The sequence below is a fragment of the Anabrus simplex genome, chromosome 6 (assembly GCF_040414725.1).
Source record: "Anabrus simplex isolate iqAnaSimp1 chromosome 6, ASM4041472v1, whole genome shotgun sequence".
Lineage (NCBI taxonomy): Eukaryota > Metazoa > Arthropoda > Insecta > Orthoptera > Tettigoniidae > Anabrus > Anabrus simplex.
The window spans coordinates 347,112,277-347,128,721 of NC_090270.1; the positions used below are offsets into that span (position 1 = coordinate 347,112,277).

The 16,445-nt window shown below is 41.1% G+C and overlaps 1 protein-coding gene across 1 annotated transcript in view; it reads left to right on the forward strand.

Annotated features, from left to right (window-relative positions):
• LOC136875812 (sodium-coupled monocarboxylate transporter 1) overlaps window positions 1-16,445 on the forward strand; it is a 365,001-nt gene that overhangs the window by 127,090 nt on the left and 221,466 nt on the right. Inside the window, exon 3 of the mRNA XM_067149424.2 lies at window positions 13,503-13,662. Within this exon, the coding sequence (XP_067005525.2) occupies window positions 13,503-13,662 (160 nt within the window). The remainder of the gene's footprint in view (window positions 1-13,502; window positions 13,663-16,445) is intronic.

A 16,445-nucleotide genomic window follows, 5' to 3' on the forward strand; every position in this document is an offset into this window, starting at 1 on the left:
TAATTAATGCAAGCAAACAAACCACATGCTTTTTCACACATTCCACACCGATATCATACAACATGTCATTAAAATAATTCACACAATTCTCAGCCTTAAATAAAACATAACACACTCGCTTGGATAGACTTTCTTTCATCCCAAGCACACTTCCATTCTCACTCACGCTCACTCTATTACTGGAATTCTTACCATAATTCACTTCGAAATTGCTGTCATAACCACTTAATGACCCAACAATTAATCCATCTTCACCACCTTCCATATCAGCTCCTACTTGCACCACTTTCATGCCAACAACACTGCTACTTTCGACTCTCTTACCAGAAGTTTCATTAATCTCAAAGTCACCATTTTCACACATAATGGACCTAACTTTACTCTCCTCACGTACACTTAAATCAACAAAAACATCCTCATGATGTATACTCCGTGAACACTCTTCACTCACAAAACAACCTTCATCAACTTCACAAAAAACTTCACTTTCAATTTCAGAAACTTCCACAAGATTATCGATCGCAACACCGCTATTACCATCACCACTAGCACAAAGTAAGTCATCCGACACAGCTTTCTTACCTTCATCACGCCCCCTATTCTCAAAATCTCCCTGAACACAAAACACATGGTCATACAATAATTCCTCTTTCACGTCTAAATCATAACTTACCTGTTTCATCACGTGAATAGGAATTTCGGTATCGGACTGCCTATCTGACCCAACTAAGAAGTCCGATTCCGGTTTAAATTACTTGACGTGGACTGTTCACTATTATCATGTCTCTGCACTTGATCTGGAGGTCTTTGATCCGTACGCCCCCTACTTTCTGATTCCCCTTGATTAGGTCTTCTGCCATAATATTCCTGGTGATTACCTCCTTGGTTAGTGTCTGTTTCCCCTTCCGGAATTACCACCCTGATTCCCGGGCCTAGAATGACTGAAATTCTGATTATTCCTATCTCCCGCTACCTGATTACCTTGTCTCCCATTATCCCCGTAATTTCTACCTTCACTTTGCCTAGTCCTCCCCTGCCCTTCCAAAGCATCAAACCTCTCTAACAGCTGCTCTAGTTCATTGATCGTAACAATATTCTGCATACATGCAGCTAATCCGACCTTCTCAGGAAAATGCCTCAACATCTGGCGGACTGTATCTCTCTCCGATGCTAGACCTTCAATATTCTGGCTGATCAGAACATGCGCCAAGAAATATTCCGTCATAGATACACCTTCCTGAGGTTTATACTTGCCAAATAGCACGCGATCTCTTTCCCTTCCCTGAATAGCTTCACTCCAAAATTTAGAACTAAATTTCTCCCTAAATTCCTCTAAACTCGAAATACCCTGTCTATAAACTTGAAACCAGGATCTCGCTTCTCCAACAAATGCAATATCCAACATCTCATCAACCATACTCCACTCGATCAAACCATCGTCAAGATTCTTGGAAAACCGTTTCTCCACCGTTTTCAAGAATTCCATCGGATTAAACTGCCGACCATTAAACTTGGGTAATTCAGAGTCCTTCGTACAAGATACGTACCTATTACATATGCTGCTACCTAATTGGATTTGACTGATCTCCTGCCTTAATTTCACATGACATGATTTAATTCCTTCTTCCACTACCATTCTGGCATTTCCTTCTACTGACTTGAGGTCATCTTTTACCGACTTAAGGTCTTTCTCCAATTTCTCATTCTTCTCATCTATACGCTTCGCTAAAACGTTCTGATTGGATTTAATTCTATCTATTTCTTCTACTTTATCTTCCACTATTTTTATTCTCTTATCACATTCCTTGCTGTTTTCAACAAATTCTTTCCTAACTACATTAAATCGGCATTCAATTTTCTCAGTCAATTCCAAGCATTGAGCTTCTACCTTATTATTGACTTCCTGAATTTCCCTGCTTTGATGGTCAAATTTCTGGTTTAATTCATCTATTCTACCATTCACAGCACTGCTTAAACTATCAATTTTACTAGACAATTCAACACTCACTAAATTTAACTCCTTACTTTGATTCTCAATCTTACTGGACAATTCCGTACTAACTGAATTTAATTCACTATTAATACTGTATATTTCATTACTTAAAAAACTCAATTCACTCTTCAACTCTTTACTCTGACTATCAATCTTGCTAGACAATTCAACATTATTATTATCGACTTTACCGGACAATTCAACATTATTATTATCGATTTTACTGGTAACAGCATTTAATTCAACACTCACTGAATTTAACTCTTTACTCTGGCTATCAATCTTACTGGACAATTCATTAAATAGTGATTTAATCATACTAAAAGTTAAAGCCTCCCCTTGATCCCCTACATTCTGAATTTGAGACGGGTTACTCGGTTCCTCACCCATCGTTGCAAATTGATCTTTCCTACTATCAGCCATTTTGCTACTCTCACTTAAATTAGATAAACTCAATGTGGTGGAATTCTTTTGACTTCTCCTATCCTGATTCATGGTACCAGCAACTTTAACAACCTCTCTACTTCTCAATTTTATAATACTCGACCCGCTACAACATTTCTTCATACTCCAACATACATATCACGTACATATAAAACACTTCACTGACATAGTTTGTAGAATTCCATCCACACCTGACAAGTGCACCTACGCTTATAAGCCTAACAGATGTACCAATCATTCAGCCACACGTTGGGAAGCCAATTGTAATAAGTTGATGACTACTGATAAATAAAAATATATAAATAAAATTACTCAAAAACTTAATAAAATTAATAAGCATAATAAACCGAAATGTCCGTAGTATGGGCGCCAGAGTTAACCAGAATGGATCCCTCGAATTTAGATAAGAGCATGATAAACTTATATCCCAGGGCGTGTACATAATGCTGCGTACTGGTACATCTGCTGCAGGCCTTACCTAACCTCCTGAAAACGACTAATTAGGTAGGAACTGCACCTAGGTTTATCAATAACACTGATTCTAAAATAGCTAACTATATTCTGAACAAATTCCGTGCATGAGCACCTCATCAACATACAACATTATACATATAATACACACATAAAATATTGCTGGAAGACTCCATATTTACAACAACAACAATAATGAAAACCGTGGGAAAACGAAAGTGAGAACTAAGTTACCATTTGTAAATAGTCCGATGAACAATGTACATGTATGAAGATAAATACCCTTCACTGTCTCTATGAATTCGACTTACCGATTCTCATAATCGGCAGTTATCACATCACACAGATACTGTACCTTGTACTACTGTGTTCACATATTTTAACACTTGTTGTAAAGATATATACACACGTCTGTCGATCCTCAACATAAATTTATGGAAAGTCTGAGATAGCTTTCACCAACGTATAATGCTAGGCCGCCACAAGTGCTACAATACTTAATGCGCAAGCACTCTCCACAATCAGCCACTTTCTACGAACATAACACGACTACGCTCCACGAACGTTTGAAGTCCAGTCCATTGCAGCCATGTCAATCCAGTACCGTGTATCAGCACCACTTCCTTCCCGTACAGTGTGTCAGTTGTAGTTGTAGTTATCTTCCTTCTCGTTCCTTTAAAATCACCTCTACAATCACCCTTACAATGTCTCATACAATCTCTCTTACAATGTCCTAATACAATCCTCTGGTTGCCGCCGTATCATCAACCTTTATAGACATCAACATCCCCCTCCTCTCAGATGAGACGTCTGGATTGGTGCTTGCCAGCCAATCATGAGTGATCTCAAATCAAGACCAAGCCCTGAACTACTTCTTCCTCCCAAGATAATAACAAACTCTGGGGAGTTTTCATGAATCACCAAACTTTCCCTGGTACAACAACAAGCTCATCTCATCAGGCTGGGATATATACATGACAAATGGAATTCCCTGACACAAGTACATCACAACACACACTGGGGTAGCCAGATGACTCATTCAAATTACCAGAGTTATTACAGCAATGTTTTCCCACTGGTGCAAAACAAATTACTCATACCTACATATGTGGATTTCTTCCAGCTTACTAATATAAATGGCAAAATATACAAATGAAATACTGATAATAATAATAATAATAATAATAATAATAATAATAATAATAATAATAAATCGAATACTGACAATAATATCTCTAACTTCTACATATAATTCGGGGGTGTGATATATGTACTATCACAACCGGGAAACATATTTATGATAGTTTTATTTTCGGAAAGGGAAATGTTGTTTATTGTGCTGTTGCGCCTTATGTTTATATGGAAATTGTCATTATTACTGGCCCAAGAAGTGGTAATTATGCTTTAATTACTTTGTATGTAAATAGCTACTATCTGTTCTTAACTTAATTCATAAGGGAGAAAGAAGGTGGAAGTCCGACAGGTCGAAGGATGAAGGTAGAATGAAAAGGACGAGGAATTACTTTTTATTCTTTGCAATTGTAATACTGTTCTTGTCGGAAGAGGACTGCAGTTCATCAAAGCTGCCTCGGTGCACGATCAACTCTCTCGGTTTGAGGGTTTCAATCCAGGACTCCGTGGACATTAATTCCCTTAGTCAAGATCAGGGGCGGTTTCTCCATAAGGTTGCAGGTTTGCGCTACCCCCATTAGTGGTTTATGTTTATTTTATTTTCATTCAACAAGACAAACCTTTCAAGAGCTTGAAAGAGCAAATACTGAGTACAGGAGACTACAACATGTTCACTGCAGGAGCCGAAAAGTTTGCAGCTTGTATCCCTTCTCCTTTACATCCTTACTACAAACCCCTTTAACACAAACCTGATATTAGACTAGATTGAAGCAAGTCGTTTACAGAACATATTTACATCTTGTAACATGTCAGTATTGCCACTTAACCGCACTCACCACGTGCACACGGCTAGCGGATTCTCAAACACTCTAATAGATTTACTCATCACAAACAATCATCAGAAAATACTAAAACAAGGACAAACTTCTGTACCTGGTATATCCTACCACGATCTCATATATTTACCTTATTCTCTGCCCGTGGGACGAAATACTGCACTTGACTGACAATGACGAAAAGTAAAGAGGTTTAACACATTATTGTTGGGATTGTATAACAAACACGTACTGCTAGGGTGACTCGCAAAGCTGCTCCATGGTTATCAAACGGCAATGGCTGAACGAGATGCACTACACAGATGTTACAAGCAGACATTATCAACTGACGATTTTCAAAAGTACTGTGTGCTTAGAAATAGAGTTAAACAAATAATTAGAAACAAAAAATATGCGTACTTCCAACAATTAGCCAGTAACTTGAACAAAAAAAGTACCTGGAAACAACTCAGATCCGTAGGTATTGGGAGGCAAACTACAAACTCCAATACGCATGACATAAATCCGGATGAATTAAATGCCCACTTTACTAGAGAAATAGTTAATACACACCCTCATATTATACAAACAACAATAAATTCTCTTCAATCTACTCCGTTACCACAGCGGCCTTTGTTCAAATTTCGTAAAGTAAATGAAACAGATGTAAGGAGAAAACTAATATCAATCAAATCGCAAGCAATCGGAGTAGACGACATCCCGATATCCTTCGTCGTTACCTTCATATATGTAGTATTGCCAATTTTAACCCACATATGTAACTCATGTCTTTCCGAAGGCTACTTCCCAACTGTTTCCAAGGATGCTTTATATTTCCAGTACAAAAAAATCTCTAGCAAATACTCCATCTGACTATCGGCTTGTCTGTATACTTTCTTCACTTCCGAAAGTCTTAGAAAAACTCATGCATGAACAACTGTTCCAGTATTTGACGCACCATTCGTTACTTGATCACTTCCAATCTGGAATTAGAAAAAGGTATAGTACATCTACTGCTCTTCTAAAAATATGGATGACGTAAGAAAAGCAATGGATGAACGTAAAGTGACCGTGCTCATTCTCATAGACTTGAGCAGTGCTTTTGACACTATCAGTACGGACATATTAATAGCGAAATTGTATTCCTTCCATCTTAGCCACGCTGCTCTCAATTTGTTCGCTTCCTACCTCCATAACCGACGACAGTGTGTTGTCATGAATGATAAGAGAACGGAGTGGAAGTACAAAGTTAATGGTGTGCCACAAGGTTCTATACTCGGCCCCCTGTTATTTATTTTATATTTGAAACTGCAACTACCATCTCTATGCCGACGACCTTCAAATTTACTGCCACGCAATAGTGAATGACATAAATGGAGCTACTGAAAATATGAAGCGAAAGTTAGAGCAGATCAGCTGTTATGCAGCTGAGAATTCTCTCTCCATCAACCCAACGAAAACACAAGCTATCATACTAGGGTAGAGAAAACTGCTTACCCATTTACACAGTCTACAACTTCCAGTTATTCAACTAAATGGCGTTGCTATCCCATTCGGTAAATCAGTAAAAAGCCTTGGAGTCACAGTAAATGAAACTTTAAACTGGGATTAGCATGTCACTCATGTATGCAGGAAAGTTCATTCATCACTTCATCCCCTTAAGATTCACCAGAGCGTATTACCTCTCAACTTAAAAAAATATGACTGATTCAAAGACTGATACTTCCAATGTTTAACTATTGTGATGTTGTGTTGCTGGATGCTACCAGTGAACAAAATAAGAAACTGCAGAGAGCTTTAAACTGCTGCATTAGATTTAATTTTTCATTGAATTTTGCCTCTCATGTATCCCATTTTTATGCACAACTTTCTTGGTTAAAACTAGAGCGGTAGAGAAATCAGCATATATCAACCCTTATCTATCGAGTCTTGACTGAAAATATACCTGAATATCTCTCCAGTAATTTCCATTTTCTATCTTCCTTTCATGAGCGTGACACGCGTTCTGGGTCAAACATTGCAATACCTCTGCATCATACATCTGTCATCAGTAATTCTTTCCTTGTGTCGTGCGCGAGCGGTGCGTGGAATCGCATGTGAACACTCGGTATTGCATGGTTACGGAGAAATTCAAAATACTCTGTTATGTGTATTTGGTGATAACACTAAAATAACTAAATTCTTGAGTTAATGCTTACCTGTCTGATATTATTGTCAATGCCGTGAGGGGAATAAATTGAAAAGTTTTCTTTTTCATTTGTTACGTAGTATTCCGCCCGGCTGCTGAGGAGAACACTCACTTGTACTATTGTATTCATTCATTTACCAAAAGTTAATTTTGGACGTAACACGAATGGCAGAAAGGATGAAAAACAAATCTATATAATACAATGTGTGTCTGTACATTGCCCAGAATTAAAAAAAAGTTTTTCCGCATCGGTCGTGTCTACGGTGACGAGGAATAACTTGTTAATTGTCGTTCATGTCTGTATGAACAGGTATCACGAGAAAATGACTGAAGAGAATTTAATGACTATCGGTATCTGAAGTCAGGGAATGATATAATACAATCTAAGCTATAAATAATTGCATTCACGCTGAGTGAAATGGTAGTTTAGGGGAAAGCCTAACGTTTAATTTTCAAATATTTGTTATTAATGATCCTATAATAAATACTACATAACTGATATGTTTGACGTACCAGCTATGATAAGAGAGATATTCGTGAATTTCGATTTTTGTTGCTAAGTCGATACCAACGCCGAACCGCGAGAAAATAGGTGAATGGAATTTAATGAAAATTGGTATGTAAAGGCCACATTGGAGGAATGTAATGGAATTGTATTTGTCAGTTCTCTCAATATTGCCACAACCTTATTTCAGCTGTTGTACTTATTTGGTTACTGTTTGCATGAAGTAGGTAGCCGCAGTGCACAAAGGAAAACGTGGTAAACCTAGAGCGGAACAGTGAGCTTGACATACAGTATGACTGGGAAAGCATTCTTTCTGATTATTTTATACAGGTTTGCGAAATTACTGACTGGTTTGATAGAAGTCAGTTCGGGTTTATTGAGGGTTAAATTGTAGGATTCCAGGAAGATATAGGAGCTATTAGATTCGCGAGATCAAATGGACCTGCCCAAGGCTTCTGATAGGGTACATCATGAGAGACTCCTGACGAGAGTGAGGGCTCTTTGACTAGACAAAAGAGTGGCTCAGTGACCAGAACTCAGTAGGTGAGCCTCGCATTGGGCAGTATTTTTGAAACTTTCTGTTTTCTTATTTAAGTGATATTAACAATGAACTACAATCGCAAATAAAGCAGATGATCGTATAATGCATAGTATAGTTTATTAAGTTACAGGATTGTGAGTGGCCACAAAAGACCTCGGCAAAGTTGTAAGATGGGCAGTAGACAATGGTATGATGGGTGAAAAGTCAGATGCTAAGTTTCAGGAAGAGGAAAAGTGCTCTCAGTAGATGTAAGTGCCTAGGACAAGGGTAATCATATTAACGAGGTTGTAAAGAAGGGTTACAGATTTCTTAATTTGCTTATGAGGATATTTAGTGGTTGCTTTAGGGGAGTGGGTGTTGAAGCCACTATGGCTCCAGTGTACGTAACTCTTAGCAAGATTTCTTGATTCCAGACTTCGAAAGGATCCAAAGGAAAGCAGCACGTTTTGTTCTGGGCGACTTCGTACAAACGAGCAGTGTTAGGAAAATGTTGACATGAGAGTTAGGAGACGAATAAGCTTGAGTAGATTGTTTGAACGAAGGAAGATATGAAGATAAAGTTGAAATTCAAGACAGAAATGTGGAACAAATATTATTCGTTTATAGGAAGAGGAGTTGGGGACTGAAATAACTTATCAAGGAAGATGTTCAATAATGGTCTTTGAAACCATTTAATGGAAGACAACAGCTAGGCAATCTGCCACTTGGACGACAGATCGGCGCTGTGGTGTCCTCTTCTCCTGTTGGTATCGTGACAGTTAACTCCTAGCCTCTGCCTGTAACGTGTCTGATCATTCATCAGTACGAAGAATGATTGGATTCTTAAATATCGCAACCGAAAGTCATACGCTTATAGATAAACTGAAAAACTCGATTGTCACACAAATAATCAGCTATAGTAGGGAAAAGCAGGTGTGAATTTTTTTCCGTTGCGATCCTCACGGAGCCAGAAAGTGTTATTGCAACACAACTAGCTATCATGGTCAAAACTTCTACAGCGTGCAGACTGACTACAGCAGCTTCCATATCGTTACAGCCACAAAGAGAATGAGACTCCAGTGGAAGACTAACTGAGTCTATCAGGAAGATACTAGAAGGGACAAGCTGTTTTCTATTGTGTGCTAAAGCCAAAGCACACGAGACACATTTGTGGTAAATGGATTACACTTTAATCTTATTAAATCCATTGTGGGAATTTGAGCTATTAACAAGTCAATTGAGAGACGGGCTTCTAATAGGGTTATGCTATGTATGGCTTCCGGCAGACACACGAGGGATTGCAGTATTCATTTGAAGTAGTGTACCTTTACTTCGTTGACGACTTATCAAAGAGATGATTAAGATGATTAAGGATGGTGATTTTTTGCTTCGTCATCAATACCAGACGAAGGACCTTTGAAATGTCAGTTTGCCAACAACCTTTGCTTTACGTCGCACCGACACCGATCGGTCTCATGGCGACGATAGGATAGGAAAGGGTTGTGAATGAGAAGGAAGCGGCCGTGGCTTTAATAAATAATAATAATATTGTTTGCTTTACGTCCCACTAACTACTTTTTCAGTTTTAGGGGACGCCGAGGTGCCAGAATTTTGGCCCGGAAGAGTTTTTAACGTGCCAGTAAATCTACTGACACGAGGCTCACGTATCTGAGCACTTTCAAGTACCACTACTTGGGGTCAGAAGACTCAACATTTGACTGGTGTGAAAATCGGAAACCATCTTAAGGGCTGGCGTCATACATCAGAAGCTTGTACGTGGCGGAGACGTATTCATGATCATTTGATTTTAGCAAAGGGAGAGGTGGTTTCTCTTTTAGTCAGATTTTTTCCCTTCTTTGTGTCTTAAAGACAAACTCACGTAGAGTTTTAAAAAAACTAAACATCATTTCTCTCTTTTATTTTTATACGCTATTTATGCCAGTAATTTCTTTCCCATTTCCCATATCAAGAAAGAGCAAGCTATGATATTTCAGTAAAAGGGTATGACTCTAAACACGAATCCCCTAGCTAAGTTTCTTCTTGATATCTCGCGCTCCAATTTGTTTTGCGTGCTTATTTCAATGTAAAATATACAGTGCTCGCGAAAGTATTAAATAGTTTAATTTCACAGTGAAATTGAATGGCGTATGCCGGGAGTGTCCAAGGACAAGTTCGGCTCGCCAGGTGCAGGTCTTTTGATTTGACGTCCGTAGGCGACCTCCCCCCGTGCCAGAGAACTTAACCAATCATGGTTAAAATTCCCGACCCTGCCGGGAATCGAACCCGGGACCCTTGTGACCAAAGCCCAGCACGCTAACCATTTAGCCGCGGAGCCCGACACTTCTTGCAATGGTTGAGCGCGATGCCATGGTCGACACTACACCAGAAAGAAACAGGAGAATTTGATCCTCTTCGCTCTGTTCTCAGAGTGTGAGCCGCTCCCGGACACGAGACTTGCCGATATTTTACGACCGGATGCGTTCCCTGTGGGGTGGGAGCGGTAGAATGACATGCACGGTATCCCCTGCCTGCCGTAAGAGGCGACTGAAGGGGGCTCCGGCGATTCTTAACTTTGGAGCATGCATTGGTGACCACGGGGCTCATAGCTGAGTCCAGCCATTCTTTCCACTTACTTGTGCCTTGCTCCTCACTTTCATCTGTCCTATGCGACCTTCCTTGGTCAACTCTTGTTCTTTTCCGACCCCGACACTATTATGTATGGAGGCGTAGGGAGTCTTTCATTTGCACGCCCTTCGTTGCCCTTATCTTTCTTTGGCCGATGCCTTCATTTTTCCAAGTGTCGAATCCCTTTCATTTTTTCTCTTTGACTGAAATCGATAGGAATTTTCTAAATCTTTATCATCTTACGCCAACAACTGTGTCACACATTATTTGACATTTCTCGATGCGAATCTTGTTCCTAGCATGAATTCTATACTTTACCGAGCTTGATAGCTGCAGTCGCTTAAGTGCGGCCAGTATCCAGTATTCGGGAGATAGTAGGTTCGAACCTCACTGTCGGCAGCCCTGAAGATGGTTTTCCGTGGTTTCCCATTTTCACACCAGGCAATTGCTGGGGCTGTCTTAATTAAGGCCACGGACGCTTCCTTCCCAGTCCTAGCCCTTTCCTGTCCCATCGTTGCCATAAGACATATCTGTGTCGGTGCGACGTAAAGCTAATAGAAAAAAAAAGAAAAAAAGTCTATAGTTTGGCTTTACTGTGTAAACAACAACAGTGCTAGTACGTAAAGTGTGCGCCAGATGTCGCACAGCGATGCATAGCGATTCATAGTTTGTGTTTCAAAGGTTGCCAATACGAATATCGAAGATTGCCGAGGTCGACCGATTCAGCACTTGGGTGTCCATCTACCAGTAAAAATAGTGCGAGTAATACATTCAGTGTGGTTTGGAAGGAAATATTACAACACCTATTTTGATTCCATTGTAATGCGACATAAAACAATATGAAATTAACTTTTATTCATAAGATGTATTAATAGTCCATTTAGCATTTCTAATTACTTTACAGATATTAATTTCGACTGTCGAAGACAGGCTTATGTAGTAGAGTATTATTAATAAAACAATCACGTCCAAGCTTCATCCCTTGGTAGCTGACAAGTGGGAGTTATTTACGTTCGATAGTCAAATATTATAACTAGAATTTGGGTATAAATACGTCTTATTTCTGGCGGCCATCCGAAAATCTGTGTAACGTGACCCAACAAAATGTGTGATGTTAGTGTAACCATAGCAACCGTGCAGGCTGTGATGTAAGGTAATGTTACCTAGCAACCGTGCAGGCAGTGATGTAAGGTATTGTTACCTAGCAACCGTGCAGGCAGTGATGTAAGGTGTTGTTACTTAGGAACCGTGCAGGCAGTGATGTAAGGTATTGTTACCTAGCAACCGTGCAGGCAGTGATGTAAGGTGTTGTTACTTAGGAACCGTGCAGGCAGTGATGTAAGGTGTTGTTACTTAGGAACCGTGCAGGCAGTGATGTAAGGTATTGTTACCTAGCAACCGTGCAGTCAGTGATGTAAGGTATTGTTACCTAGCAACCGTGCAGGCAGTGATGTAAGGTGTTGTTACTTAGGAACCGTGCAGGCAGTGATGTAAGGTATTGTTACCTAGCAACCGTGCAGGCAGTGATGTAAGGTGTTGTTACTTAGGAACCGTGCAGGCAGTGATGTAAGGTATTGTTACCTAGCAACCGTGCAGGCAGTGATGTAAGGTATTGTTACCTAGCAACCGTGCAGGCAGTGATGTAAGGTATTGTTACCTAGCAACCGTGCAGGCAGTGATGTAAGGTGTTGTTACTTAGGAACCGTGCAGGCAGTGATGTAAGGTATTGTTACCTAGCAACCGTGCAGGCAGTGATGTAAGGTGTTGTTACTTAGGAACCGTGCAGGCAGTGATGTAAGGTATTGTTACCTAGCAGCCGTGCAGGCAGTGATGTAAGGTATTGTTACCTAGCAACCGTGCAGGCAGTGATGTAAGGTATTGTTACCTAGCAACCGTACAGGCAGTGATGTAAGGTATTGTTACCTAGCAACCGTTCAGGCAGTGATGTAAGGTATTGTTACCTAGCAACCGTTCAGGCAGTGATGTAAGGTATTGTTACGTAGCAACCGTGCAGGCTATGTATTACGGCTGGTTGCCATCTGAAATTAACAGCCGTTGATGGATGGCCATGACCGGGAGACATATTTATGGCCATTTGACGGCCGCAAAGGCAAAAATTGGTTTCTTTTCTTTTATGAGTAGAATTTCTTTTTTATGTAAAATATTCACAGTTCCTTTCAGGCAACTAACTAAATATTGAAAACATTCTAGGGATATGAGCTACGAATTTTAGATAAATATAATATAATATAGTATCAGAATGTATTCTTCATTTATTCCTAAAAATTACAAACCTTTTCTTAATCAAAGCTATCCGGTCAATTAGCTTAGCAATTTGCCTTTTTCTACCACTTCGAGCGCTGATGTGAGTCACTGCTTTTCAAGAAGTAAAAACAAACGCCTAGGATTTGAATATGAAAGGAGACGAGTAAAGAAACAAACGATTTTTCCGGAACTGCGTTTACGCCGGAAGTGGTTTTCGAAATTTGTTCTGTAGTTTGATAGAGTCATCCAAGACTCACAATCTGAAACCTTTCCCGGCCCTTTAGCCCTTCGACTTTTGGCACAATTGATGAAATTGCCTAATGTTACGTTTTTCTTAGTATGGGGACTCCTACCTTGTTTCCTAAGTCATTTTTTTAACATTAAAATATATTCTCTGCACGATGTTTTCATGGAAATTGTTTTAAAAATCAACCCCCCCCCTTCTCTACCCAATAAGTTGAGTTTGACAACAGCTGTCTCTTCCTTTCCTTCATGTACATTCTGTTCGTACTGTAGCAGTCTTTTAATATTTGTTATGAATTCAGCATGTTTTCAGGCATCACTCTTCTGGGTTTCCCGACAGAGATCTACCTGCACGGCATTCGCTACGCCTTCACGTGCCTCGCGGTCGTCCTCATGGGAGTTGTGGCGTGCGTGGCCTACCTGCCCGTGCTGCACGGTCTGCGACTCACCTCTGTCTACGAGGTAAACACTTCTAGGTACTTCCCTTCCCTGTCCCTTCGCTATTGTTATTTCGTCTCACTCTTTTCCAAATTCGTACGTTTCCCGTCGCCAGATGTTTCATTCCAGCCTTTCATAAGTGTGTTCTCCTGTTATTATGTGACTCCCTATCAGACTGATTCTGATGGTTCCGTCAGTTTCCACTTCGAACGCTAGCACTGTACCGCGCCCGCTGAGCCATCTGGTGATGAATGAACGTACCCGTTTCACTTCTATTATAACGTCTAAATTCAAGCTTCATTCCTTGATAGAGGTGTGAAAAACGGTTATTATTGTGCGACTGCAACACCTGTCACTGCTACAATAAAATAACTGTGAAAAGTAACAGTTAAAAATAACGTCCAACGTTACTCACCTGTTATTGGTCAGAGCCTGCTCACGGCTTCAAGCTTGTCTCCTTACAGCTGTGTTGCGAAGTCCCATTCATTCACTCGCACATGCGCGCACGCATCGCTGCACTGTTGACAGTCGGTGCAGCAAAACACGCATTCCTATTTGCTATAACGTTAACGAGAAGCAAACAACGATAAAATGAGAAGGCAACATAGCGTCTTTTCTGAAATCTAGAGGAGTGAGTTTGGCAATGCCGTGATTAAGGATAGAAGACAAGAACACATGATTTTTTTTTAAAAATGCTATTTGTTCGGGGCGTTGACCCATGTGGATCTTTTGCGCTTACTGGCACCATATTGTATGAACCTGCGTGTAATTGGACTAGCGGTTGTGTGTGAGGAAACGAAGATTAAGAACGTCACAAACACGCAGTCCTCAGGCCATTACAATTAAAAACCCCTGACCCGGCCGGAAATCGAACCCGGGGCCGCCGGGTTACAACGCGGAGCCGCACAGGAAACATGATGATCTGTCTGCCAAAACCGGTACAAGAGGATCGATGAAGTAAAATAAAAGGGGGAAAAGATCCACATGGGTCAACGCCCCGAACAAATAGCATTTTTTAAAACTAAAAAAGTAAAATGAAGTAATATTGTGTTATTTATACGGTGGTGCTGATTACTGTTTTAGGAGGAAGCACAAACAGGCAACCATCCTCTATATAACACTGATCAGAGGGAAAAATGGAAGGGGTCCGACACTTCGTAAAATGAAGGTATCGGCCAAAGGAAGACAAGGGCCACGAAGGGCTTGAAAATGAAAGATTCCCTATCCCTCGCAAACCTAATAGCATCGGGGTCGGAAAAGAACAAGAGTTGACCAAGGGAGGTCGAATAGGATAGATGAAAGTGAGGAGCCTGGCACAAGTAAGTGGAAGCAATGCCTGGACTCAGCTAAGGGCCCCGTGGTCGCCAACCCACGCTCCAAAGTTCAGAGCCCCTGATGTCATCAATATGGAAAGTTGGCATACTAATTTACTTACGGTACAAGAAAAATTATACGGGTATAACTTATAATAATATTATAATATAGGTAGCCCTGCGCGAAGCCTGAGTATGTTATACACTATCGTGTATTTGACTTAAAGCGCTCTCACTTGGAAGACATGCGCACTATCACATTCTGTTCCTGTAAGCTGCTACTAGTGACAGTTCCCACTTCCCAGTTACTGTTTTCACTAGTATATTATTCTGTTGTCGTTACTCGGTAACCTGTTATTTTTTGTCCTCGATACATCTGAAACAGTGAGAGGCATGTGACTGTGACAAAGTAACTGCTACGTTATTTTTTAGCCAGCTGTATTCCTTGAGAAGCATTTCTCGTAAACAGTCGAGATTTTCTACTGAAGACGCAGACGTAAACAGTTTCACCTTATTTTCTTGACGCGGCATAAGCCCGCATCATGTCGACAGAGACGGTGGAGCTGTTCATTGTGCGGAGATAAAGATCTGTACTAGACAACTGTGGTCGTGGGAAGAATGTGTGCATAACCTCGGCGCCAAGTGAGAAATGCTTGTTAGGTGGACTCTCAATAAACTTTACTACCAGGAATTAGCCTGGGACTCTCTTCTGGAGTGGGCTGGGTATTAGTGGAAGTATTATTCTTAAATTTCTGGACTCCCGGGCGGTGAATGGACAGCACGTCCTTCTGGGCGGTGAATGGACAGCACGTCCTTCCTAGCGGTTAATGGACAGCACGTCCTTCCTAGCGGTGAATGGACAGCACGTCCTTCCTAGCGGTTAATGGACAGCACGTCCTTCCTAGCGGTGAATGGACAGCACGTCCTTCCTAGCGGTGAATGGACAGCACGTCCTTCCTAGCGGTGAATGGACAGCACGTCCTTCCTAGCGGTGAATGGACAGCACGTCCTTCTGGGCGGCGAATGGACAGCGCGTCCTTCCTAGCGGTTAATGGACAGCACGTCCTTCCTAGCGGTTAATGGACAGCGCGTCCTTCTGGGCGGCGAATGGACAGCACGTCCTTCCTAGCGGTTAATGGACAGCACGTCCTTCCTAGCGGTTAATGGACAGCACGTCCTTCCTAGCGGTTAATGGACAGCACGTCCTTCCTAGCGGTGAATGGACAGCACGTCCTTCCTAGCGGTTAATGGACAGCACGTCCTTCCTAGCGGTTAATGGACAGCACGTCCTTCTGGGCGGCGAATGGACAGCACGTCCTTCCTAGCGGTGAATGGACAGCACGTCCTTCCTAGCGGTTAATGGACAGCACGTCCTTCCTAGCGGCGAATGGACAGCACGTCCTTCCTAGCTGTTAATGGACAGCACGTCCTTCCTAGCGGTTAATGGACAGCACGTCCTTCCTAGCGGCGAATGGACAGCACGTCCTTCCTAGC